The sequence below is a fragment of the Pezoporus flaviventris genome, unplaced genomic scaffold (assembly GCF_033815535.1).
Source record: "Pezoporus flaviventris isolate CSIRO_AGI_PZ_B2104156 unplaced genomic scaffold, CSIRO_AGI_Pfla_v1 ptg000054l, whole genome shotgun sequence".
NCBI lineage: Eukaryota > Metazoa > Chordata > Aves > Psittaciformes > Psittacidae > Pezoporus > Pezoporus flaviventris.
Window position 1 is genome coordinate 7262666 of NW_026892602.1, and position 24835 is coordinate 7287500.

The 24835-nt window shown below is 37.6% G+C and overlaps 1 protein-coding gene across 2 annotated transcripts in view; it reads left to right on the forward strand.

Annotated features, from left to right (window-relative positions):
• Nucleotides 1-24835, forward strand: part of URI1 (URI1 prefoldin like chaperone) — a 44430-nt gene that overhangs the window by 5614 nt on the left and 13981 nt on the right. Inside the window, exons 2-4 of one of the 2 annotated variants that reach the window (XM_061469108.1) lie at nt 6378-6412; nt 10583-10661; nt 12987-13122. In XM_061469108.1, the coding sequence (XP_061325092.1) occupies nt 6378-6412; nt 10583-10661; nt 12987-13122 (250 nt within the window). The remainder of the gene's footprint in view (nt 1-6377; nt 6413-10582; nt 10662-12986; nt 13123-24835) is intronic. The other variant, XM_061469109.1, reaches the window with a different exon arrangement.

A 24835-nucleotide genomic window follows, 5' to 3' on the forward strand; every position in this document is an offset into this window, starting at 1 on the left:
GTTCAGGGTTTGTATTTGTCTACTGCTGTCTTGGTACCTGAGCTAGCTTGGGTATGGTACAGCCACAGGAATGCATTTACCTGAAGTAAATTAAAATACTAAGGTTCCTTAGCTCTGTCTCAAGAGGCAGTTACATGACATGGGTACTGACTTGCTACCAGTGAAAGGTGAGAGTTTGTGGCTCTCTTGGATTAGTTCAGTTCAGAGCTAATTAATCTTACCCTCTTAGCAGAAAACATCCTGCTGCCTTTGGGAGCTTTGCTTGGTTTGTGAATTGAAATGACTCCCAAAGGGGACTGACAAACAGCAAAATAGCCCAGAAGTGTTGGGAGCTCATGGTTGGATGTGAGCAGGGAGGGTGCTGGTTCCTGTGACGTGACCCTGCCTGTCTGGCTGTCCCACTGTTACTGCAGGGTAACTCCCGAGTTATGTCTACGTGACCTGTAACTGTGGTCACACCATAAAATAGTCTTCAGAGGGCAGGATTCCCAGTGGCAAAGAAGAGATAAGGCATTTACTGTCTGCTTTTTATAAGTTTTAGGATTTTCAAGTAGAATTTTTGAGCTCCCCAAAATATTTTTTGTCAGAACTTAGTTTTTATTTATTGATAAATAATAGTTACGTACTACTTCTACTGCAAAGCTGAGAGATCCACTTTTGTGTACACAATTAATATAAAAATAGTAGATCTTCACTTGTTTTCTTGTAGAGGAAGATAAAAAATGTGATTATATTTTTAAATTAGATTTTTCCCTTAGAAAGAAATGTTTGCTATGATTCAAATTTCTTTCAGTCTCTCTTTTTCTTCAGTATTCTTCCCAAACACATTTCTTCAGAAGACAAGTTTCCACCCAAAGGGGGATTTATGTTAATAATTTGTTGAAATGTAGTGTTTTTGAGTAATATGATCTAATAAATGAACGCTCAGAAACACTTTCTTCCTTTTCCATTAGATCATACAGTGTGCCAACAGACTGAAGAACTTTTAATAGTTTTATTTGATTTTTTGATTGAAAATGAAGCTCTAGGAAAAACAATTGTGCAAATGTTAATTCTTTCTCCATCAGCAGTTGCTGTGTGTTTCCTAGAGGAAAAAAATGAAAATTCATTTTAAATGTTTATCTTGCATATGGCTTGTTACATCCTTGTTACCAAGAGATGATTAAATGTTTGACCATCCATTAGTGTTCTTCTGTAACGTAAAGTCATTGCGAGCTGGTTATTTTGCTGGTAAAGTTTCAGGGTTTGGGAGCACGACAGAGAAATCTCATGCATGAGTTGTATGGCAGAGCAGGTTTTGATACTTGCAAACATTTACAGATGGAGCCAGCTCTGCAGTAAAAACTTGGATGTAGAAGGTTAAGCAGTTAAAACTGTGTGCAGAGTTGGAGTCATCTGAATTGGGTCAGTAGTGGAAATTATCTTGGATTTAGCCTTGTAAATGTGGATCTGCATCTCAGAAAAGCCGCATCCACTTCCAGTGTAGTTTTTGGAAGGTTCTGAACAACAGAACCAAGGTCAATTATTTGAACAGCCCAAACGGCAGGAACAGTCTCCTGAAGGCAGATCATTGGTTTTAGACTTTATTAGGCCCTCACTTTAATTACCACCTCATTACTTGCTCTGCTTCCACAAAAAGTATTCCATACTGTCATTTTCCCTAAGTAACTGGGAATGTGATTGAAAGGGATGTTTAAAGTGAGACTAATTCAAGATTAAATAGTCACAAATTATATTATTGCTACATGTAAACAAATTACTTGCATATCTGATTTTATTCAGATTACTTTTCAAGTGGTAAATAATGCTTTATCACTTATATAGTGCTCTTACATCTTTAGAGTGCTTTTCTCACATTAATTAATCATCATTAAACACTCTGAGGTGGGTAGGTTAATACTATTATCCCCATTTTGCAGATGAAGAAATGTAGACTGAGAGGTTGTGATTTGCTCAAGGCCATCTAGAAGAAATAGAATCAGAGCTGGGGTTAGATCAGTGTCCCTGGCTTCTAATTTCAGAAGACCAGACAGATTGTAAACCACAGTTTTGAAGCAAAATACTCAACTATGCATGTAGAAACAGAGCACACCTATCTACTTGGTCTCTCAGATACCTGAGTTGCAGTTTAAACAGGAACTTTGCTTATGTGCCATAGTGCATATTTCCACATTAATAGCCACAAGTGTAGAAAAAACCTCTCATTCATTCAGGAACTCTTCCTAATCTGATGGGGTGTTTTTATTTCCATCATTTTTGTTAAAATTAATTTTCATATAAAGTATCAGTGTCTAGTTCTTTAGGCTTGAACATAATGGGTTGGCTCAAATGCAGCAGATTTAGTGTTGGAACCCGAAAGTGTCTGCAGATGATACCAGTACCAGCTCTGTTGCTTACAGTGTTTCACAAACTGAAACGTAAGTAAAATATGCTTACCTTATTGCTATTCAAAGCAGGTGAGAGAGAAGAATTAGCCTCCATGTGTTAAACCAGTCCATTCTGTAGGCAGTGCCTGGCTGACAAGTAGAGACATTCAGATTCATGCATTCCATCTTGGAGAGCTACCTAAATTAAACCAGATAGTCTTGGGTTAGAAAGGAAAGCAGAACTATTTCTGTGCCACCTTGGTACTCAGAAGCATCACAGACAATTCTGTTCACCTGTTAATAATAGAAACGTGCAGAAGCAGCAGGTTATAAAAACGAAGGGGAAGAAAGACATGTTTTTGTGTGTGAGAGTGTGGACCTTCTGGGAAGAGGAGGGAATAACGTGGAATAGATTAGAGGCCGGTAGGCGTGTACAGGTAAGAATAAGGTTTGTGCTACAGCATCCTTCTTGCCTGTCATAATTTCCAAGGAAATACTGCAAGTGATGGTAATGCCTGGCTGCTGAGTTAGGCGGTGTGGCTTCTGATCCTAGCTCAGTTCCAATGCCAGTGGCTAAGTTACTCATCCTGCAAAATCAGTGCAGCACTTTTCCAAAGTGCACTATGCTTTAATTCATGGAAGAGTTTTTGAACTCTTCAGATGGAAGATCTTGGAGAAGATGGGCTTTAAATAGGTAGATTGGAAAAAGACAAAGTATTGCACACAAAAAGAATTTCCTGCCTTCAGACGGCTAGTGAACTCTTTGGCTTAATGGTATGAGTTGAGTGTGCTTTGTAAGTCACTAGCCTGCAAACTGCACTGGGTTCAGACTGACATAGTGGAACTGGGAAACACCTGTGAGGTGATTGTAGGATTAATCCTTCTGGTCTGCTGCGACTCTGATTGTGCAACCTGGAAACAAGGGATTCCCTGAAAGCAGGAATGGATGCTTCCTTCAAATAGCTCAGCCTAGTAGTAACAAAAGCAGAACCAATGCGTATTCTCCTGCTTTGCCAGTTTCTTTTTTAATCCAGAAAGAATTATGCTTTGGGTTATTATATATAGGTGCACAGAGGTGTGCTCTGCCAGGGTTATCCCACGGTATGCCTCTGTCCAGGCTCTCAAGAAGCACTAAATTTTAAGAAGTTACTGTTGGAAGAAAAGGAGGAAACAAGGTATTTGCCCACTGGCTTTAAGAGTATGGAATATGTTTTCCAACAGTGGATTCTGTTTTAATAACCAGACCCATGATTAGGTAATGCTAAGTTTGGTGCAAGAGTAGTTCTTATTTTCGTATGCAGATAAGCCATTGATAGGCACATGCATTCATAAACTTCTACATTTTTATGCCTAAAAGGGGAGAATTCAGTGTTTATTGGTACTGCTTCACTGTTACGTCTTGGAAATAATGCGTAGTGGGTGGCTCTAGGTGTCCAGACAAACAAAACTCATATATACAAGCAAATAGGTCCTTTATTTTATTTACCCTGAAAGGAATTTTCATTCTTTAATTGTAGCTCTAGATATAAATCATATGTGGAAGATAGACTAATGATTTTCCTGTGTTTGATTAAAGGCAAAGGATCAAAGATTTGTTTGTATATTTATCTATTTGTTTCTTTGCTGTGATAAGACCAGTTGTTATCCAAACAGTGGGACTGACCTAATAAGGGGCATATGCATAATTGATTTCCATCTGTTCTTCAGTATTTATTTTTTCAATAGAGCTCAGTTCTAGAAGTGCAGCCTGAAACATTTTTAAGGTGATACATTTTAGCACTTCTGTAAAAGGTCTCTTTTATGCTGGCCACTGAGAGGAAGAGGTTTGTTGTTGGTTCCACCCTTTAGTATCCCTTCAAGAGAGATTGTATCAAAGAAGAAGAATTAAATTAAAATTGATTTGTCTTATTGATTTCTTTTTTTTTTTTTTTTTTTTTTTTAGGAGGATAAAGGGCAGTGGAAACAGCGTATGCCCCTGTGCTGTTTTACTGATGGGCTATTTTTTAAAAACATAAAAAGCATATATGCTCAATTTACATATTTACTAATTAAAAAAGCTTCTTGGAAACATTACGTAGACTATCTTCTCTAACCTTTAACATTGTAGCTAATGGATATAGCCTGGAAATTTTCATACAAGGTCCTCTAAATAATGTAAATGATTATGAATATGTAACTAGTTAATATGCAGCAATAAAAGGATTATCATGTAGAGGTTAATGAACATGCTGCTCTTCTGGTTTGCAGGGTTTTACTTTCTGTGCTTTTAGCTCACTTTGTGCATGGGAAGTCATGTATTGGGAATGGGAAGCTTCCTGTCTTTTCCATCTTCATCTGTAGTGGGCATTTAAACCTTTCTTAATTTAAACCATTTAAAACTTTCTTAAAGGATTTCATAAACATTTTTGTGTGCTAAATTATGTTGCGTGCTTCACAATCCCTACCAAATCTGAAAGGGTGAGGGATGTTGGTAGAATAGGCTCTGACTCTCCTACTTGTCTTTGGTGGGCTCCATTGTGGGCTAGCATTGTACTCAGCACTGTGTGATTTATACCTTTAATGGGAACTTTACTCTTAAAATGAGCTCAATATTAATAGTATGAATCAGGTTTCTGAGTTGATATCATGTAGAAGTCTGCATATTTACTCTTAACCTTAGCTTGCATGTTAAAGAAAATATTTGCTGGGCATTTGATTTATAGGCATTTAAAGCAAATGATAAATTTAAACTTGGCTTACGCGGGGCAAGCTACCTGGCTGAATTTCCTGATGGATTATGAAATAGCATAAACGCAAATGTAGAGCTGATCCTTTTCATGTAAGTACTTTACTCTGTTTAAAGAATTATTAGCTCACAAAGTAGTCCTTGAGTAGGAAGTGAAGGGTCTGAGCTCTGTTCTACAATAGATGCACATATGCTAAATGGAAAAAAAAAAAATTAAAATTGTTGGCGGTGGGGGGGGGGGGAAGAATTATCTGCTCCAGTGATTTCAGTGGTACTTGAATGTATGTTACTGTTTTCATTAATTGCTTTCAAATATTAGCATTATTTTGGCTCTAGGAAAAGCAAAATTTGTAAAGAAAAAATAATCTAGAAAATGCTTATAGTGAGAAGATGTCTAGACATATTTAATTGCCCCATGGCTTCATTGCATTTCATATAATTGAATGAAATTGTGTTATATTTTTAGTAACCATTATTCAGAGGTCAGAATAGGTTTTGAAAGACAAAATCTTCAGGTAATTATGGCAGGCAAGGTCACAGGTTTCAGCATCTTGTCTGTTTGCTATACCTACATAGTCTAAAAAATACAGTTAAAAAAGAAGAAAACAATTTCATTTTAGCAATGCTCTTTCTTTTGTAAATTATTTTGGATCTCTAGGGAAAGCCTGTGATATAAGGTGAGATACTCAGATTAAAATTTCCTCTTTTTGTGACACCTGAAAATAACAGGAGGGAAGTTGGCAGCCCGTATAATGGTGTCAGATGCCTTTGTGTTTAAGGACCACAAAATTAATTTGTGCTTTTTCAAATCCAAATGGCCAGTGGAGACATTTGTTGATGAAGGAAAAAATGTTTTGGTGCTGTGGGGTTCATTTGTTTTTGGTTTTTAATGACTCAGTAGGGAGGTTACATTGATGTCTTGTTATAATGTATGTTATTTTTTAATTCTGCGAACATGTAACACTGAAAATAGATCTGCAAATCGCACAGCCTACTACTCTTGTAGTATACTATTGTGTGTCATGTAATAGTTATGGAGCAGGTATTGTACCAAAAAATGAATTGAAAAGCTGTAATTTTTTTCTGTGGTTATGGGTCTGCATTAGTGTGTGATAGAGTGTGCTGCTTAAGAACTGCCATTCCCTTGCCTTTGCACTGACAAATAGAAATGTACATAGAGACACCACCAAATCTGTAATGCTGCTGTTCTAGTTTGTGATGCATTGACATTGCAGCTGTGTGCTTAGCCTTGTTTTTTCATGAGTAGTTATCTGTTTTGATGACAGGTGGTCACTAGCTGCCAAGAAAAAATCCAGCACTGGTAAGTGAAAAATGTTTGATTACATGCCTAAAATACTGATGAGTAACCTAGTTATATTTTAATAAAGTATTGCTATTGATTCTGATGATAGCCAAATCCTACTAGCATGTTTTGGGGATTAGTGATAGCTCAGCATTGTTACAGTGAAAATGTTCTTGAAAATGTATATATTTTCCACTGATATCATGACTTTAAATCACAAATACACTGAGCCTTAGTATTTATACTTCTGTTTTAAATGCTGAGCTCATTCGTCTTTTTCCCCCAAGTAACCTTGTGGGTAAATGCTAAAGTTGCCTGATTGGTGCAAAGGTACTCCCAGGGTAGAATTAATGATTCTTGGTTTCTTTCTAACTATGGAGCAAGTAGGTAAATTCTCCTTCCCCCTCCTCCATGTGCTAAATCAGTGTGAAAGTCATGTTTCCCTGTTGTTTCCCCAGGTAAAGTATGTGGTAAAGCTTAGTTTGTAATGCTAGAAAGAAATGGTTTGTTACATAAAAAAATTATCTCTGGGCACTTTTTTCTCTGTTGGCAATCTATGGTTAATAGAAAACATGCTTAGTAAGTAACAGTTTTCTATGGCTTGTGAGGAAAATGTACATTTAATGGTGAATGAAACCTTGTATTATGAGTTACTGGGAGATATAACAGTTGATCTTACAGATATCAAATTACAATATATCCATGCTGTGTTTACCATGATTTTACTGAGAGAACAACAGGAGCTGTCTTGATTATTGTCTGCAGGGTTATTGCAGAGTCACAGCAACTGCCCCTTTAGTGGTGAGATTAAACCTTTGGTTATACACCATCAAGCATATAATATTTAAATTTATTTTAAGAGGCTTTTTCTTCATGCCTGAAAGATCTCTAAGCAAATAATTTATATTTAGTGTGTATCAAATGTTTTTACTTTAAATGCACATAGGCTGCAAGCACTGGATAAAAGGGAAAAAATCAAGGCAATCTATACACATCATATTAAATTCTGACTATTGGCTCCCAAAAATAATCTAAAACTAATATGTTCCATTTATGTTTAAAATTCAGAGACCACGTTAATTTTCAATAAGAGAAACATTATTGAAGTGCCTCCTGGTACTGCCATGGTGAAGGCAGGTAGAATATCCCCAGCACACAGACTTTTCCAGGAGCTTTGCAGTGTCCCTACCAGATTGGTCTCATACAAAATTCTGCATGTGCATTCTTTCACTAAGAGACATTATTTTTCAGTAAAAAACTGACAAAAAGCCTTAAAATTTGAACAGACTTTTAAAAGTTTGTGAAGTTGTGACAATTATTTACTCTTACAAAAGTGGCTGAGGCTTGTGAAGTCAGAAGGGAGGCCTCTGGAAGGAGGAGTTACTAATGTGTTTGCTTTTATGCAAACTCTGGCCATGGCCTGATGACCTTGGGGAATTTGGGCATAGCATGTGGAAAGGAAATCCTAACTTGTTTGTTACCTTTATGTAGAAAAGCAGTTTTATACAGCATCTGATTTCATAAAAAATTATTTAAAATTTAGTACCCTTATTTAGATCTTGATTGTGTACTAGCTGAGTGCTCTTGTTTCAACTAAGTTGCTCATATAAGACCTTCTAAGTAGTCAGTGACAGAAGAATGTTAAATAGAACTGAGTTAATAACAACAGGGTTTAAAAATGCTCAGCTTTAATCTATTTCCATTCAGTTGCTTTATTTTTAATTTTTTTAGTTCACTTTCTGAAGTATCTTTGTGAAGCCATGAATCCAGTTATGGGCCTGGTACAGGATTAAGCATCTAGACATGCGTTTCCCCTTCTGGGACATGTTCACAGCTGGAGTCCCAATATTCATCCCCCCTCTTCATGTTCTTCATTGTGTATGGGAATTGAGCTTGTGTGGCCATCAGCTATAGGTAAAGAGGGATGTTGGCCTCCTTCCTTAAGTAATACTGTCTCAGGCCAATTAATTAAAAGGATTGATTTTAATTTTCTTTATCTTGCTGGCCCAGTTCAGGATGTGGCCGTGCTTTTAGAGATTCCCATGGTGGAGGCTTGATCACCAAAGGGTAGTAAAAAAAAAGAAATATACTGAAAAAAGAAGTCTGCTTTGCTCTGTAAAGCAAAATAGCTTTTGTAGCAAGTGATTTGTCCTGTATCCTGATCACATTATTCAGCAGCAGGCAACAGCCAGACCTTAAAGGCAGCACCTTCTTGTCAGACTGATGAAGAAATGTTGAGTGACTTTCATCCGTGAAGCAATGGGAATATTTAATCCTGTCACGAGTGGGGAGGGATTTTCACACCATTCTCTGCTCATGAAGGCCTCTCTTCACATTTGAGGCCAAGGCTAGGCTGTTGGCTAGCAGGCAACAGCCAGAACTTAAAGGCAGCACCTTCTTTTCAGACTGATGAAGAAATGTTGAGTGACTTTCATCCGTGAAGCAATGGGAATATTTAATCCTGTCGCAAGTGGGGAGGGATTTTCACACCATTCTCTGCTCATGGAGGCCTCTCTTCACATTTGAGACCAAGGCTAGGCTGTTGTCTTGGGGGTCATGTTTGTTTTTTAGTGGATGGTTGAAGTGCATCAGTGTCCATTTCTCAAACACAGATTTATGCAAGGCAAAGGCTGGATTCTGTAAATATCATTAAGTAATTTATTGTTATCGTTGACACCAAATTGTCATTATATTGCCCCCCCCCCCAACATCTCAATGAATTTTTTTAAGATTCATGAGTTTGTTCTTCCTCTTTGAAGGAAGTGAATTATATTTTCGTGTTGATGTAGATAGATAAACATGCCTAAAATGTCGGGGAGAAATCTTCTGTCAAACCAAAGCAGCCATATGGAATAGGCTGGAATAGGCTTTTAATGTCCAAGTGGCATAAAAACCTAAATTCTTTTTTCCAAGACTGTTCAGCAGCTTAAAGTTTGAAGCACTCCAGGTATAAAGCAGGGTGATTACCGCAAAGTTCAACTATGGAAGCAAATGAGTCAAAACACAGGAGTATCAGATAATTTTTCATAATGAATGCTGAAGAAGATTTCATTCTGCTTATGAATCTAGGAAAATCAATGATAATATTTTGAGAGTTGTGTTATCAACTCTGACTTTCATTTTTTAGCACATTTACAGATTGCTTTTCTGAATCCTCAGAAAACCTGTAATTTGCATCTCAGGTCAGTGTTGTTAAATGTGCTGCTCCATGCTTTTACTGCAGAATTTACTACCATATACACATTTACTATTTTGAAGTACAAGTAAACAATATCATCAAACCTGACATTTATATGCGAGTTACTTCATGCAGGAGCTGATTTCTGACCACCTTCAGAGTTGCAGTAGTCCGTTAAAAGACTTTTTCAGCTGAGTTTAAGTATTTAAGGATGTCTTTCCAAAAGAAGGCTTTTTTAGAGGGGGTCCAGTTGCTTTTGCACACAAAGGAAAATCCCTGCAGCAAATGAAATCCTGCATTTTGCAAAATCCTCTCTGAAAAGCCAGGTATCTGCTGGGGGAATAATTTGTCTTAAGTTTTCCAAGCCGTTTCTCTCTTTGGTGGCAACATATAGCATGAGCCTTATTTACATTTTGGATGGAGAGGCAGTAGAAGGGATGTTCCTCACCTGGAAAGTCCCTTGTCAGGGACTGAAGATATGACAGAATCCTGGTGGTCAAGCCGTCTTTCACGTGTCGACTCTTGGTAGGAACACAAAGTTCATGTGAAAATAAGAATGAATTAAAATTTTGCCCGTTCATGTCAGCTCAAATCAAGGCCATGAATCTTTATTCCAAGTGCTGCTTGGAAGAATTTGCCTCTTATAAAGTATAAACTGGATTTTTAAACAGTTATTTTTCTAAATATTGATGGTGGTATAACTGATGAACATGGAGTGAGATAAGCCAAATTCTAGTGGAAGAACTGATTCTTTGCACCAGTCAAATTCAGAAAGAGACATGCACGATCTAAAATAATCATGATGCTATTTTAGTACACATTGTTCTAAAATAATATATCATGTTTGTCATCCCAAGTCTTTTATAAATAAGTTATTAATATATCAACTGTATGTGTTTAAGAGTAAAATAGTTTATGTTCCTGTATTTTTTGTTTGTTGAATTACTAGCAGAAAAATGTTAACTCTTTACTTTAGACATGAAATAGAATCAATTTGAATTTGTCAACAGGAAGAAGGTAGAGAGTGATTATGAGGCTCTTCAGGAACGACTCCGTACGCTGCCTGATAAACTATCATATGATGTCATGGTATGTACGCTGTAGAGTTCACATAAGGAAACACTGAAATGTTTAGTAACTTGGGTATCTGTAGAGGTAGCGAGGTGCTACTCAGGTGGCCACATAGTACTTGTTATGGGTCTCCTGGTAATAGTTACACTTTTGCTTTTCTTTCTCTTTTATTTGAAATCCATTGTAAATTACAGTGCTGCTGACAACTGAGAACTGAGGACATAAATGCTAACACAAAACCTGACATATTTAATATGTAAATCTGTTGTATAGAAAACTGTAATTATGACTGAATTATGGTACTTAGTCATTTCCTGAGAAGAAAGTGGCCGTAGTGTTTCTTGATTCATGGAAGTAAACCCTTGAACATTGATTTTTACATAAAAAGGTGCTGCTAATTTTTGTTTCACTGATCTTCACATTGACATAGCGATCTTTTCTGGTGCTTTGAATCTTCCCTAACAACTGCACAGCTCCCTGTGTAAACTTTACCCTGTTGGCTTGTGCTCACCAGAATTTTGACCAGATTGGCTTTTCTCTCTTCATTTCCCTCCTCCCTTCTCAAGTCCAATTCAAGATACATCTTTGGAGAGATGGAAGTTGTACTGTAAATAACTGGATGACTGATTTCAGCCCGTAGTGACTGTATGTTTTCTTCCTTGGCAGCTTGGCTTAGCATATAGCATTGAACTGTTAGCAAGACAGCCTTGGAGTACACTTACCATGTGGAAAAAGAGAGTGATTCCCTTTTTTATGCTAATGATTCAGTGCTGGATTTTATGCGTGTAGTTCATTTACTATGTGTATATGTATGGCCACATGTTGTAAAACAAAAGGTTCATGTTGTTTCGAAGCATACAAAGCTCCGTGTAGTTCATTTACTATGTGTATATGTATGGCCACATGTTGTAAAACAAAAGGATCATGTTGTTTCGAAGCATACAAAGCTCTCTGTTAAAAAATAAAAGCTAGCTAGGGCTTATTTTCAGTTAAAGCAGTAATGTCAACTTGCATCTGTTATTTTAAATGTATATAAATAGTTCCTATCCTGTTAGCTAAATATTTTCATATGTTTCCAATTATCCTTTCATCATTTTGGGGGAAGAGTGTACAGGCGAGTGGTGCAGTCTGCTGCTTGAAAACCAAGTTGGGATGGGTGCATGTGTGAAAAAGCACGTTCAGCATAGCCTTAATGTCAGGATCCTGCCTGCTGGAGAACTGTTTCAGACCTTGGTACCCTCCTGGATACTGGAGCTAGGGAAGATCATTTTCCAAGGAAATAGATCCACTAAGCCAAATGCTCTGCTTCAGCACAAGTGTGATGAGAAAGCAAGTGGCTATCCTGAGGAAATGAAGGAGGTGGGAGAGGAGTGAAGTAGAAGGAACTGATACAAACTGGCTGAGACAGATCTCTATTTACTCTAAGAAAGAGAAAACTTGAGGTGGATGTTTTGTCACCTCCATTTTAACTTCAGTTTGATTTTGGCCTCATTTCTTTGCAGTTGAAGCCCAAAGGCAGCCAGATGAGTAGGTTTGAGGGACTGGAGGAGAAAGCCAAGGCTCCTGCCCAGGGACTTGCCCAAGTCTCTGAAGTTTGGCCCATGGAAGGTGTCTTAATTCGTGAAAACAATGTCCCAGACATTGCAGTATATGTTAAAACAGGGCTTACACTTTTTAAGAAACACCTCTTAAAGTTATAAAATGTGTTTATTTCCAATGTACTCCTGTTTGAAGTATTCTGTGTATTTGAAGAGTTACTAGAGAATGGGTGTTCTGTGGTGGAGCATTGCTAGAAGGTTGAGGTCTGCGCATTGGTGAATGATAAAGCAAGTTTAAGCAGTCTGTGGTCCTGCTAGTAGTCCCACAAATTTACACTGAGCTTTCTAAGGTACTTACTATTAGCATGACAGATAGAAGCAACTCATCTTTGAGTTGACCATACCTATTTAAATATTTTAACATTTTAGCAGAGCTAAACTTGCTGTTTTTAGGAGATGAATGTAGTCTGTCTGTAACAAACATGTAGCTCACCCAAATTACAATAATTTTGTCATCAAGGCTTACATGTTAAGATTAAGTGAGCATTTGGCTATTCTGTAAGTTTATGTCACAAACCCACTTGTCTAGTTCAGTACCAGGTTTCAAATATTTTAAGTATGGTACTAAATTTAAATGGATCTGGTAATTTGAATATATATGAGGGATTAGTCATTAAATAACTGGTGTAGAATTTTAATTTCTTAACTCTGTATTTTAGTTTTTGTTAAAAACTAAGGCATGAATCACTGCCTGGGTTTTATTTTTATTTGTGATTTCTAGCAGTTTCTTCTCTGCCTTTTACAGGTACCTTTTGGACCTCTTGCCTTCATGCCAGGAAAACTTGTCCATACCAATGAGGTTACTGTTCTGCTTGGGGACAACTGGTTTTCCAAATGCTCAGCAAAGCAGGCTGTTGAGCTGGTTGAGCACAGAAAAAAACGTATGTATGCTTCTGAATATAATTTAATAGTCAAAATTATGTGTCTTTGTATTGCTAAATCAGTAGCATCTACACTGTGTTTTTGTGAGTTCACTGTCAGAATTCTCGTTCAGATGTAATATCAGTTTAGCACCTTATTTTCCACCTTTACATTATATTTTATTTCATATGTCTAATTTTTCTAAAGATCTAGACAGATCTTTTTTCTTTCCCAGTGATGCATCAGCTTAAGTTACCAAAATTCAGGTTTTGTTATTAGATGTTAGAATACAAGATCAGCCAAGATTTATTCCTTTGTGTATTATATGCAAAAGTAAAAAAAAAAAATCAAACTAAACTAAAACCCCCCTTTTGCTTTAACATGCGAAATGCTGTATTTTCTTCCAGAAAGTGAACATCACATTGTACTTTTGCTTCTTAGTTACCTTATGTTCTGTTTACATATTCTGTATAGATACTATAAACCTGTATTCTGTTCTCTTGTCTCGTCTTTGCTGCCTTCTCCTCTGTTTTAGTTATTTTTTTGATTTGTCCATGTAATTTTCCACCTTTCTTCTCTGCGCATGCTTAACTCCTGCTTGTTGGTTCATTTGTTTGTTTGTTTCTCACTTGCTGCTTAGATGCATTTCTGCCTCCTGTCCTTGGTGTTCCTGTCCACTGATATGGAGAGATCCACTGGATCGGCCCAGATGTGCTCTTGGTGACCAGCAAATTCATCTTCTATAGTAGCACATCACAGAGGCAGACAGGCAATTTTCGGTTGTGTTTCCAGCTCTTTTTAGTTGGTGAGATCTTGGCTTTGAAGAGCTGGGACCACCAGGAAGTAGTGTGCACCGTGCACTTTGGAACCTCCTTATGTGAGAAAGAATGAGTGCCTAAAATATTTGGTGTAAATGTCAAGGAAGGAAAAGCACAATGAAACGGAAAATAAATTGGTACCTAGTAGCCTTTGCTGCTTGCTTCAGATAAGCATTTGAGTAAATTTTTTTTGTATTGGTTTTACCTGTAATCTGTCTCATTCCTGAATGAGTGCTCACTGCAGCTTTACCCTGTGGCTGCTACAACTTCCACAACTGTTTACACTGGATTTTTGTTTGAGTTCTGCTATCCGTGTGCTGCCTGCCGCAGAATACCCCAGAGCTTCCCCATCTGCATAAGTTTGTTTTTCTAACTCAACCCTGTGCAAGTAATATTTGTGTAAGAAAAGTCATTTTTTTTATAAAAATTCATTTGCTGTATTACTTTAAAATACTCCTTTATGAAGAACGTTGCCAAAAGTACATAATTTGTATTTTACCTATTATCTTTCTTAATCTGGTTCTCCCGACACAACTTTGCAATTTTCTTTGTTACTGAACTGAATCTACGTTATTTATTGTGACTCTTGTGAGATCTCAGGTCCGTATCTTTTTCCTTGATCATCTGATACTTTTTTCAGTGCTGCAGGATATTTTTGTCACCATTACATTCATTGAAATCGTTTGACCTTTGCATAGTAGATGTTTGAGCATTAAGTAGTCTGCTGGGAGACACACAATAAATGCTGAATTCTTTCCTTTATGATCTTTTAAATTGCATTTAAAATACGAACTCAGAAATACTAATTTCTTTTAAAGCAAAATAGTCTTTGATGCTGGATATAAACCCTCTATGCAGCTGGTAGTTCACTTCAGCTGTGTGATGGCTGCCAGTGGGAGGCTCCAAAACACAGATATTAACTAAAAACTTTTTCTTTAAAGGACCATATTCAATTTTAGATCACAAAACCTGTATTAGTAGATATGATTCTGAAAAAAATTACATTCCTTCATAGATACACATTTCTGTTTTAAAAAATACAACTGACACGAATTATTTCAACTGTTTTCACACTAAATAAGGGCAACTTAGAGGAGAATATTTGGCACTTTACTAGCTTAGCTAGAAGAAAAGGTTGTGTATGTGAAAGACCTGTAGGCCATTGCAGGATAATGTGAATTTGTCACTTATGGCACAAATGTGAAAGACTGGTGTTTCACAAGCAGTAGTTTAAAGTCTCTTTTCATGTATCTATTTTCATAGGTATGACTTCTGATTTCACTGGCATTTTGTGGGCATAGTTTTCAGGGTGATGTATATTGGGTGTTATCATTACATTGACACAACATGATTTGATTTTTGGTGCATAATCTTTTTGTTTTGGACATAAATTCCATGTGTAGGTCAAACACACTGGAAAAGAGGTCATGCTTCCTGCAGAGGATTACACTGCAAGCAGTCCTGCATGTCTGGTGTGCCAGTTAGAAGGTCCTAACACAGCAAAGGTTTTTTAAGCATGTACTTATGGTTAGTGTGTGCTTAAAGGTCTTGATGTATAGGAATTGGGGTTTGAACAGGGCAAAGAGCATGCTGGAATTGCTTCCTGAACAGATATTTGGCAATGTTTGTTTCTTGATTTGTTTCTTCAGTGACCTACATTTTTTTTTAGCCAATACTGCTCTAATTTAGATGGGCATTTTTTTCATAACTAACTGGTCAAATCTGTTCAGATGACGAAAATGAACTTAATTACTGTAGCGCTAATAATTCAGTGCTATAACATAAATTAAGAGTTGTAAGGAAATAAATACAAGGCACACATTTTCATTGCTTATTGTGTCACGCTCTCCTGAATGGTGAGGAGTGGGAAAGCATCTGCTTGGTGCTTAAGTTCTGTAGTGGGACTGATGCTTAGATAGCAAAGGGTAAGAGACTCCCGAAACTCCCTTCTGAGTGTTGTTTTTTTGCTGGTTCTGGGGTGTTTTCTTTATTGGCTTTGGCTGGTTTTGTGGGGGTCTGCCCACTGAAGGCCTTTAGTCACTAGGGTGACCCTTTTTGCCTTTGAGGATGCTACTGCCCTAAGAGTTAATTTAATCAAGGTTCACAGAAAATTTTCTTTACAGTTTGATTCCTCCCGTGTGTGTTGAATTCATACACGAATGGACAATATGAATTTTCACGCTTAAGCAGTAATAATGCCAGATAAATCAAATCATGTCAGTAAGCATAAAGCCTTGGAACTTAGGGGTAGCAGTATGAGTGTACTATATATAAAAGCTTTAAATATTATTTTGTACTAACTAGGTCATCTTTTTTGTCTTAGTAGTTTTGTTAAATTTGCCTTTTAAAGGTGAATGAGTGAAAAAAATGTTTGTGTCCATGGAATAGAGAAATACCCAGACACAGCAGATGAATTTCTTTGTTAAAATTTATTTAACTGAAAGGAATAATTGAAGAGTGACTGTACTGCATTATAAATGCACTTTAACTGACATAGCTATAGAAAGCCCTATTTTGGGGCTACATTTTTGTTTGCTTAGCTTTTGATTTAGATGCAGACTGTTCAGCGCTGTGATTGGTTGAAATGTATTTGGTAAAATTTGGGACAGTCACTCATGTCAAATGTTACCTTTTCATAAAATATTGATCATGTCTTCTTGAATAATATCTGAGTTGCAGTGGGTCTTTATTTGCTGTGCATTTTTGTGACAGTCTAGATGTTGTTAGTTCCAAAACTGTTAAAAAAATAAATCCAGTGAAGTTTATGGCATTGTGAAATATATTTTTAATTGTTTTAAATTTGTTGCAGTTAAGCCAGGTAGTACAGATAATGGGAAACACATTACACATATGTTTGTGTGAAAAATGTGAAGAAATAGTGAAGGAGATTAAAGGATATACACACCAAATTCCATTATAATAAAAGAAATTAGCTTTTTAAGTATGTCACAGTTTAGCACAACAATAATGCAATTGTAGGTTTTTCTCTTACAATTATCTTGCTTAAGGTACTTCATAATATTTCCGTTCTCCTCAAGGCAAGACTGTATTGTCTCAGAATTCAAAGAGGGAATAAAGATTCTTTCTGTGAATATGGGATTATATCTTCTACGTGTTTGTGATGATATAAATTACATTTTTTCTCTGTATCAGTAATCATATTAATTCTTTAAGATGGGAAATTTTTCATTACAATAGTCCCTGTGGTAGTTACTATAGAAAGAAATTGAATAGATTTTTCTTACAAATATTTGTGGATTAATTCAGGATGCTAGGTATTCCAAGTGTCTAAACACTTAAAAAGGTGGGAAATTAAAATCTGTGCGTGGAACTAGGAGTGGTTTTATTGTGTTAAAAATTTATCAGATAAAAAAATCCCACTTAAAGGAGAATTGTTGAACTACTTAGCAATTGTGCCTTCAGTGTATGTAAGAATACCCTTGCAGTGTCATGCTGCAAATGAATTAATGAAATGAAGATACTGATTACATTAACATACAGTATTGTGATAGTACCCAATTGTAAATTGCAGTATGTAACCTTTAATACAAATATTTGTGTCAATCAAAATTGACCGATAGCTTAGTATATGGGGTTTAACAGATACCATTGTTTTTAATAAATAAGATCATCCAGGAGGATGAGGACCAGTTTGAATTTGTTCCTTATCAGCATTTCCAGAAAAAAAAGGATACTGTCTCCAAAATATATGTTGGGAAAGCTTTCCATTTTGCATCTGTGAATGAGTGAGGCCTTTCAAGGTTTTTAGTGTTTCATTTAGGGGTGAAAATAACTTCCTTTATATTCTAAAGAATGTAACACAAACTTGCCCACTCACTTTTTTGTGGGGAAAGGACAAAATTGTGGGCAATGTTGCAGAGAAATCTAGCTGTTGCTTTTCTTGATTTAAAAAAAAAAAAAGTCTGTTATTTTTCTACATGCTGGAGAATTTTCTGTCTCTGCTTTTGAACGTATGTTTACCATTTCTTGCTATGATCACTTTTCAGCTTTATAACCTCCATCAGTTCCGTCCTTACCCTTGTTGCATCAGGAGCTGTTTAGGGGCAGTGCTAAGTGCTCTAGATTTGCTCTGCAGTTGCCAGGAGGTGTTGGGTTTCTCAGAGGAGCATAGTCCCAGTATTTTAACCAGAACACAGTGGGAAGAAAGTAAGGAGCACAGACTCCTTTCTGTAGGTTATCTATTGTGATTCAAAGAAGCCTCTAGCTTTTTGTAATTCTTACAGGGCGAGAGAAGGGTTGTTCAAATACCACCCTCCTTCATTTTGGAGGAATTTAAATGTATTCATACAATTCTAGCAATTACACAGGTATGTGAACCTAAAAGGGAAATGTGTTGCATTTTCTTAGTGTTCCTAAAGCCAAATTATCTATACATATTTTTACAGAAAAATATCCAAATGACTTTGTTTTTTGATAGCAGGGGAACATGGAAAACAGAATGAAAGTTGTCATTAAAAGGCGCAAAGCTGTTGCACAAAGGGTTGTGTTGCATTTTATAAACTAGTGCAGTTGCTGTTATGAAGAATTAATTTATTTATATGGTTGCAAGCACAAAGAGAGCTTAAATCCATATACACAAAAAGCAAATTGCTTTTTGGGATTCCCTTTTGAATCTTAAAACAAATGCATCTTTAGAAAAATGAAAGAAAAAGAATAGAAAACCAGGAAAGGGTGTTCTGAAAAGCTCTTAGTAGATACTTCTTTCTGCAGAGCTGCAGATCTTTCAAGTAACCTGTGATAGTTTATTAAAAAATTATTGACTGAAAACATATTTTGGTGCAAATTAAATATATATTTATTGAAATACAGTTTAAAATCCTCAGATGATTGATCTACTGATGCAGACCCTTAAAAGCAAGAAAATAAGTAATGCATTTAAAATAGTATGACATAACTAGATCTATTAATAGTTCTTGTAGTTGTACTGTAGTGCTTACTGTAGTGCTGTGCTTCTGCAAGGAAATAACTTCCATCTCCAAAGGATTCAGGAGTAGAGCATATGCACTCGGTTGCATCATACATGACCTCCAGCCTCAGTAATGTTAACATGCTGCATTAACAGACTGCATGAGGGGTGTTCTTGTTTTGTTTAGGGGTTGGTTGTAACTGTGCTAGAAATGGCATATCACAGAATCACAGAATGGTTTGGGTTGCAAGGGACCTTAAAGATCATCTGGTTCCAGCTCTCCTGCTATGTTATGATACTCCCCCAAAGACTAACCGAACCTAGCAAGGTAGACCAGGCTTCAGTTTCATTTCAGTTTGTCCTGTTTCACAAAGTCTGACTTTTCAAAATAGATCAACCTGTTCTCACTGTTCTTGTCTGTTCTTACTATTTAAATCCCGGTGTAACACACAGTTTCCAGAAGTAACTAAAATAATGTCTATGATTCCCCAAATTCTTATAGACAACACTCCAAGGACATTAATGTCAAACTCAGATAATTAAAATTTGTATCCAGCCAAGCTAATTAACCCATTAAAGCCAAAACGCATAGATGAGAATTTGTGTCAGTTTGGCATTAGTACATTGTCATGTCTTGTAAAATCTGGCTTCAGTGGACTTCATTTCAACAATATGAAATGTGCTCCCCAATTATGTTTTTTCTTTACCAGTGTATATGCAGCAACCAGAAGGCTGCTTCTTAAAAACAGCTAATCATGCTGCAAGGAAATCCAGTGCATTCCTTTCAGACTAATAAGGGAGCTGGGAAAGAATGAGGTAAATGTAAAGAAATCTTGCTGCCTGTAAATATTCAAAGGATGCTGTGCTGAGGAAATGTACGTATCCTGATTTCTGATTCAAGTATCTGTTCCTTTTGGCAGTCCTGGAAAACAGTCCTAGAGACTCTGGCATGTCTGTGGCACTGAACTGTCTTTCTGAGCGGTTTAGCTGGGACGCGTAAATAGGAACCACTTGGGTTCACCTGAAAGCCATGTCAGGCTTTTCTCAGATTATTGGATGTGACAAAGTTGGACAACAGCCTCTGGTTCAATCCGTCTTAAAAGGCTCTAAGAAGCTTAAACCGCAGGGTAGTAAGAGGAGGAGACTGTGGAGCCTCTCTTACTCTACTGGTATTTTTATGGGGCTCTCAACTAAAAAAAACTCTGTAAAGCGAATTGTTTTTCACATGATAACAGTACATTTTTAAATTCACTGAATTGTGTTGAAGGTGTTTAGGATGCACTGTGGCAAGTGAAAACACAAAACCCTGAGCTTCCCTTGCAGTTACATGCACAAGCCCTTTTTCAGGAGACCCCTTCCTCATGGGGTCTTGGCTGTGGGAATGTCTCTTCTTTGGCCAACCAGGAGGAAGGTCTCTCCTTTGGCTTTCTGTAGGCAGGGCAGGAATGAGCGACTTGGCAGGCTACCTGCAGGCAGAGCGTTGTTGCACTCCTGGCTGTCCAATGACTTGCTGTGTGGCCCAGGGCAAATCACTTAAACTGTCTGTTTCCTATTTATAAAATAAAATAGGTAATACTTCCTCACTCACAGGGTGCTAGGCAGGTTAGTTAATGCTTGTGCAACATTGTAAAACAAAGTATGGTGTGTAACTGCTGAGTGTCCTTACATCTAATGGAGCAAACCAGCACTCTCCCATCCAGAGAGCAGTATCGTGAGCTGGTGCCCCAACAAGCAGTGTAACCTGAATGTGTGTAGAGCAGTATTTAGATACACAGGTAATGACTGAGACACTCGTGGTGTTTAAGAAATAGCTGAGCATCACATTTACTATGAATGTGAAATAAAAGCCTGAGGAAGGTTGGTCTCAAGCTAGATGTTTATGTATATTGAGATTATGTTCAGGAGCTGAAAGCACAGATGGGAGCATGTGATATGAAACTATCACCACCTCCCTTTTATTTGGACTTTGGAGGGTGCAACAAAAAAAAAGCTGTGGACAGTGTTGGTGAAAATTAAATGAAGAATGAAAGCTGTGTGTGAGAGGTGGTTGCTGCTCTATGCAGAGGACAAGGTGGCTCATGGAGGAGTTGTGTCAGGGGAGCAGGACCCTGACTACATGTGGAAGGAGCCATGTCCTCTGAAGGCAGGGTTGGCACTGCTTGAATTGTTGAATGCTTTTTGGGAATAGTATTTCATTCTGTTTCATTCATTTCAGTAGAAAATGCAAATGCAGAGCATTTTTCAGGGAAGACTCTTAAGGTATTTCTTAGAAGCACCTTAACTCGAGGAGGTGACTGCACATTTGACATTGATGGTTGTTGTTTCGTTTAAAGGCTAATGCTTTTGAATACCCAAAAGTCTGAGCTGTGTGTTCGTGCTCCTTCTTGGAAAGGATGGGCATTTGCTGTAGTAGCCTTTTCAAAAATGCATCGTTTTCTTTCTGAACTATTTACTGCAAGTAATATATTTTTAAGTAATCGTAGATGATGCACTGTGAAATAGCAGCAGGGGAACAAAACATACAATACTGAGTCTGTTCAAATTAGGATGAGAGTAATCTTACACACATGGTGGTAGTTGTGTTTTGCACTGACTCTTCCATGCGTAATTCCCTCTTCTATGTGTGATGAGGGGGAGGAGGAATCTGAACCTGTTTGCAGAAGTTTGAATCACTGAAGAAGTTTTCTTTTCTCAGTGTATCTGCAAACTCATTTTGTCTACTTAGGCACATTTTGTAATAATTTTGTGATTATTAGTGTATTTTCACACATCCTGATCTGAAAGGCCTATGATTATAATAAAGCAGTCTCTGAAACCTTTACAACTGCATACACTAGCCAGAAAACTGTGTGGGGCATAGCTATAGATGTACCTAAAATGTTTTAACATTAGCCTTCAGACCAGAGAGGTACTTAATCAAATACTCAAGTTCACAGGCAAAAGGAGCGTTAAAGAGTAAGAGTACTGAGAAAACACTTTGAAAATAGTTTTTCAATTAGACTATTTTGCAATTAAGTTTTCCCTCATTCCATATTCCTGTCTGAAAAATGGGAATGGCAGGGTGCTCCACCATATTTGTATGTTGTGAAAATCAGTAATTGAAGGTGTTTGAGGTATTTTTTTTCATACTGCAGTGCTGGTGATCATGTAAGTGTCATAAATAGAGAGAAGTAATGCTGAGGAAGGAGCTAACTAGATCCATGAAGTGAGTTAATACTTTTAAAAGTTTCTTGGAGTGTGACTTTGCTGATCCCATGGTGGAGGGGATCTCTCTTGACTCCTTCAGAGTATTGTGTGAGACATCTTATATTGCTTTAATGATTCAAAAAAAGAATTTTAAAATAGAAAATCAGCTTACTTCTTCACAAAGGCTTTTAGCTCCTTCAGGGTATATAGGACCAGTAGGTGCAAGGTCTTAGAGATCCTCTGTTGAAACTAATTTATGTAGTAAGTCTTCTCTCCTGAAAATTTGCATTTGTATTAGTTTTGAGTTGAACAAAGAGTGCAAGTCTATTAATATTATTAGTATAAGGCTTTAATTGTGCCCTCTTTCCCCCAGTTCTTAAGTCTTAGCAAAGTTCTGTTTCCTTTTTAGGCAGTTATGACCTTCTTCTTTTCTAAATTAGTTTGTTTTTTATGATAACTTTAAGGTAAAAGTGAAACTGAAGTTTTTAATATTTTATAAATTGCTATTGAAAGGATTCATTATTTAATGGGCACAAGGGGATATAGAAAGCAAAGTCGCCAGTGAACTAAAGTCTGAAAGCTGGGTAGTTGTCTGGGTTCAGCAGTAGCAATCATTTTTCTCCTTAGTAGCTGGTGCAGTGTTGTGTTTTTGACTTCCAGCCTAGGAACAGTGCTGATAACACCAATGTTTTTAGTTTTTGCTAAGTAATGTTTAGTCTGACCAAGGTCTCATGCTCTGCCAGGGAGGAGAGGAAGCTGGGAGGAAGCAGAGACAGGACACCTGACTAGAACTGGCCAAAGGGGTATTCCATACCACGACACATCATGCCCAGTATATAAACTCGGGGCAGTTACCTGGAAGGACTAGATCGCTGCTCAGGTTGGGCTGGGTATTGGTCAACAAGTGGTGATGGTTGCATTCTCTTCCCTTGTTATTTCCCTTATCATTATTGGTGGTAGCAGCAGTGTTTTTGTGTTATACCTTAGTTACTGGACTGTTCTTATCTCAACCCATGGGAGTTACACTTTTTGGATTCTCCTACCCATCCCTCTGGCAGCAGGGGGAGGAAGAAGCAGGGGGAGTGAGCAGCTGCTTGGTTCTGAGTTACCGGCTGGGCTTAAATCATGACAGTTCTTCGTGACGCCCAACATGGGATACAAACAGTTGAGATAATGATAGATCTGACCAGAGTCTGTCTAATCTATTTGTGATAAGCATTCATTGTTTTGGATTAATAGTCACTTGTCACAATGCTGGTTTATTGGCTCTCAGAGTTGTTGCTCTTGATCTCACAGTTTCAGCATGTCGTACCTTACTTGCAGCCGGTATTTGCTGTTTTAGTGTTTATTGGCTGGGGGCTTGGGCTAAGGTTCTTGTTTCACTGTACTTTATCGTAGTGACTTGTAAATCATGAAACTGATCTGGCTTGTGTTCCCAGTGTGGTCATCACCCCTATATTTTGGGAGGTATATAATGGAAATGTTTAGTAATTACACAACTTTTCTCCCTTGGGTGGTCAGCCTATGAAGAAGACATTCCCTTTATGCTCCCAGCTCCCGCACCAGACTATTTACAGCATTATTTGAGAGTTCTGAAGGTTTTGAATGGCCTTTGGGTACCCTTGAGACCTGCCTGCTGATTGTGATGGGGATCACCATGTTGAAACACATGCAGAGAGTGTGTTTTACCAATGACCATTTTGTCTGATTTTGAAAGTTAGGCAGAGTTGGGTTTGGTTCTTGTCTAGAGTTAGATGATTTTGTAGGAGGATCAAGAGATTTTCCCCAAGGCTGGACAGTCATGAGTGGCAGGGTGTGTGGGATAGTATAGTATGGGCAAGTATCTAGGCCAGTGGGCTCCTCCAGTGCTTTGGAACTTCACCACTGAACAAGTGCAAAATCCATAAAAATTAGTAAAACACTTAAATGAGGTGTGGTGTTGTCCTGGTTGTATCAGAGACGGACAAATCATGGCAACATGCTGGGCCTATGCTTACAGAGCCCTGTTAACACTATCCAGCACCTTCAAAGGGAAAAAGATGTCTCTGGATCTGATGGCAAAGCAACAGACAGTGCAGCTACTCCAGCTCAACCCTTGGGAGTTACATTCTTTCGATTCTCCTCCCCATCCCTCAGGGAGCAGAAGCTGGGGGAGGGGGGGGAGTGAGGAAGCGGCTGCATGGTTCTGAGTTACTAGCTGCGCTTAAGCCACGACAGTAGTTCTTACAGTAGGTTTGCAAAGTTGCAGTAAAGCATAGTTGCCCAGGCTGAAAAGCTGTTTGCCTTCTGCCGTCTGCTGGAAGTACAGCTCTTAGGGCATCAGCGTGTTTCACTTGTCCATCATAACAAAAACGTTTGAACATAGTAACAGGAATGAAGTTTCAAAGGATTTTTAACAGTATGTTTCAAGTACCAGGCTTAGTTTTGTCACATAGACACTCCACCTGGATATTTCTTTTTTTTTAGAAGAGTTTTACTCAGAAAGTTCTTGCTCTTTTTTGTATTGACCTGAAAACTCAGCTTTTTGGCTTGTGTCATGTGTGGAGTAGTTTACTTATCTTCCTGATTAACTTTTTGGGAATATTTCAGGTAACTGTGTATGCAGCTTTGTGCAGCCAGTGGAGGATAACATGCATACCTTCGTTTCCATGTATAAGCACTGCTAAAACAGGATGCTACCCAAATTAAGTTGCAGTGTGTTTCCTTAATACAGTGTCTACAAAACTGTATCTTTTTCACCCATTTTTCTTCTGCGAGTGGTGGTCATTGTTTGTGTTCAAACTTACAGACAAAAGATCTGCA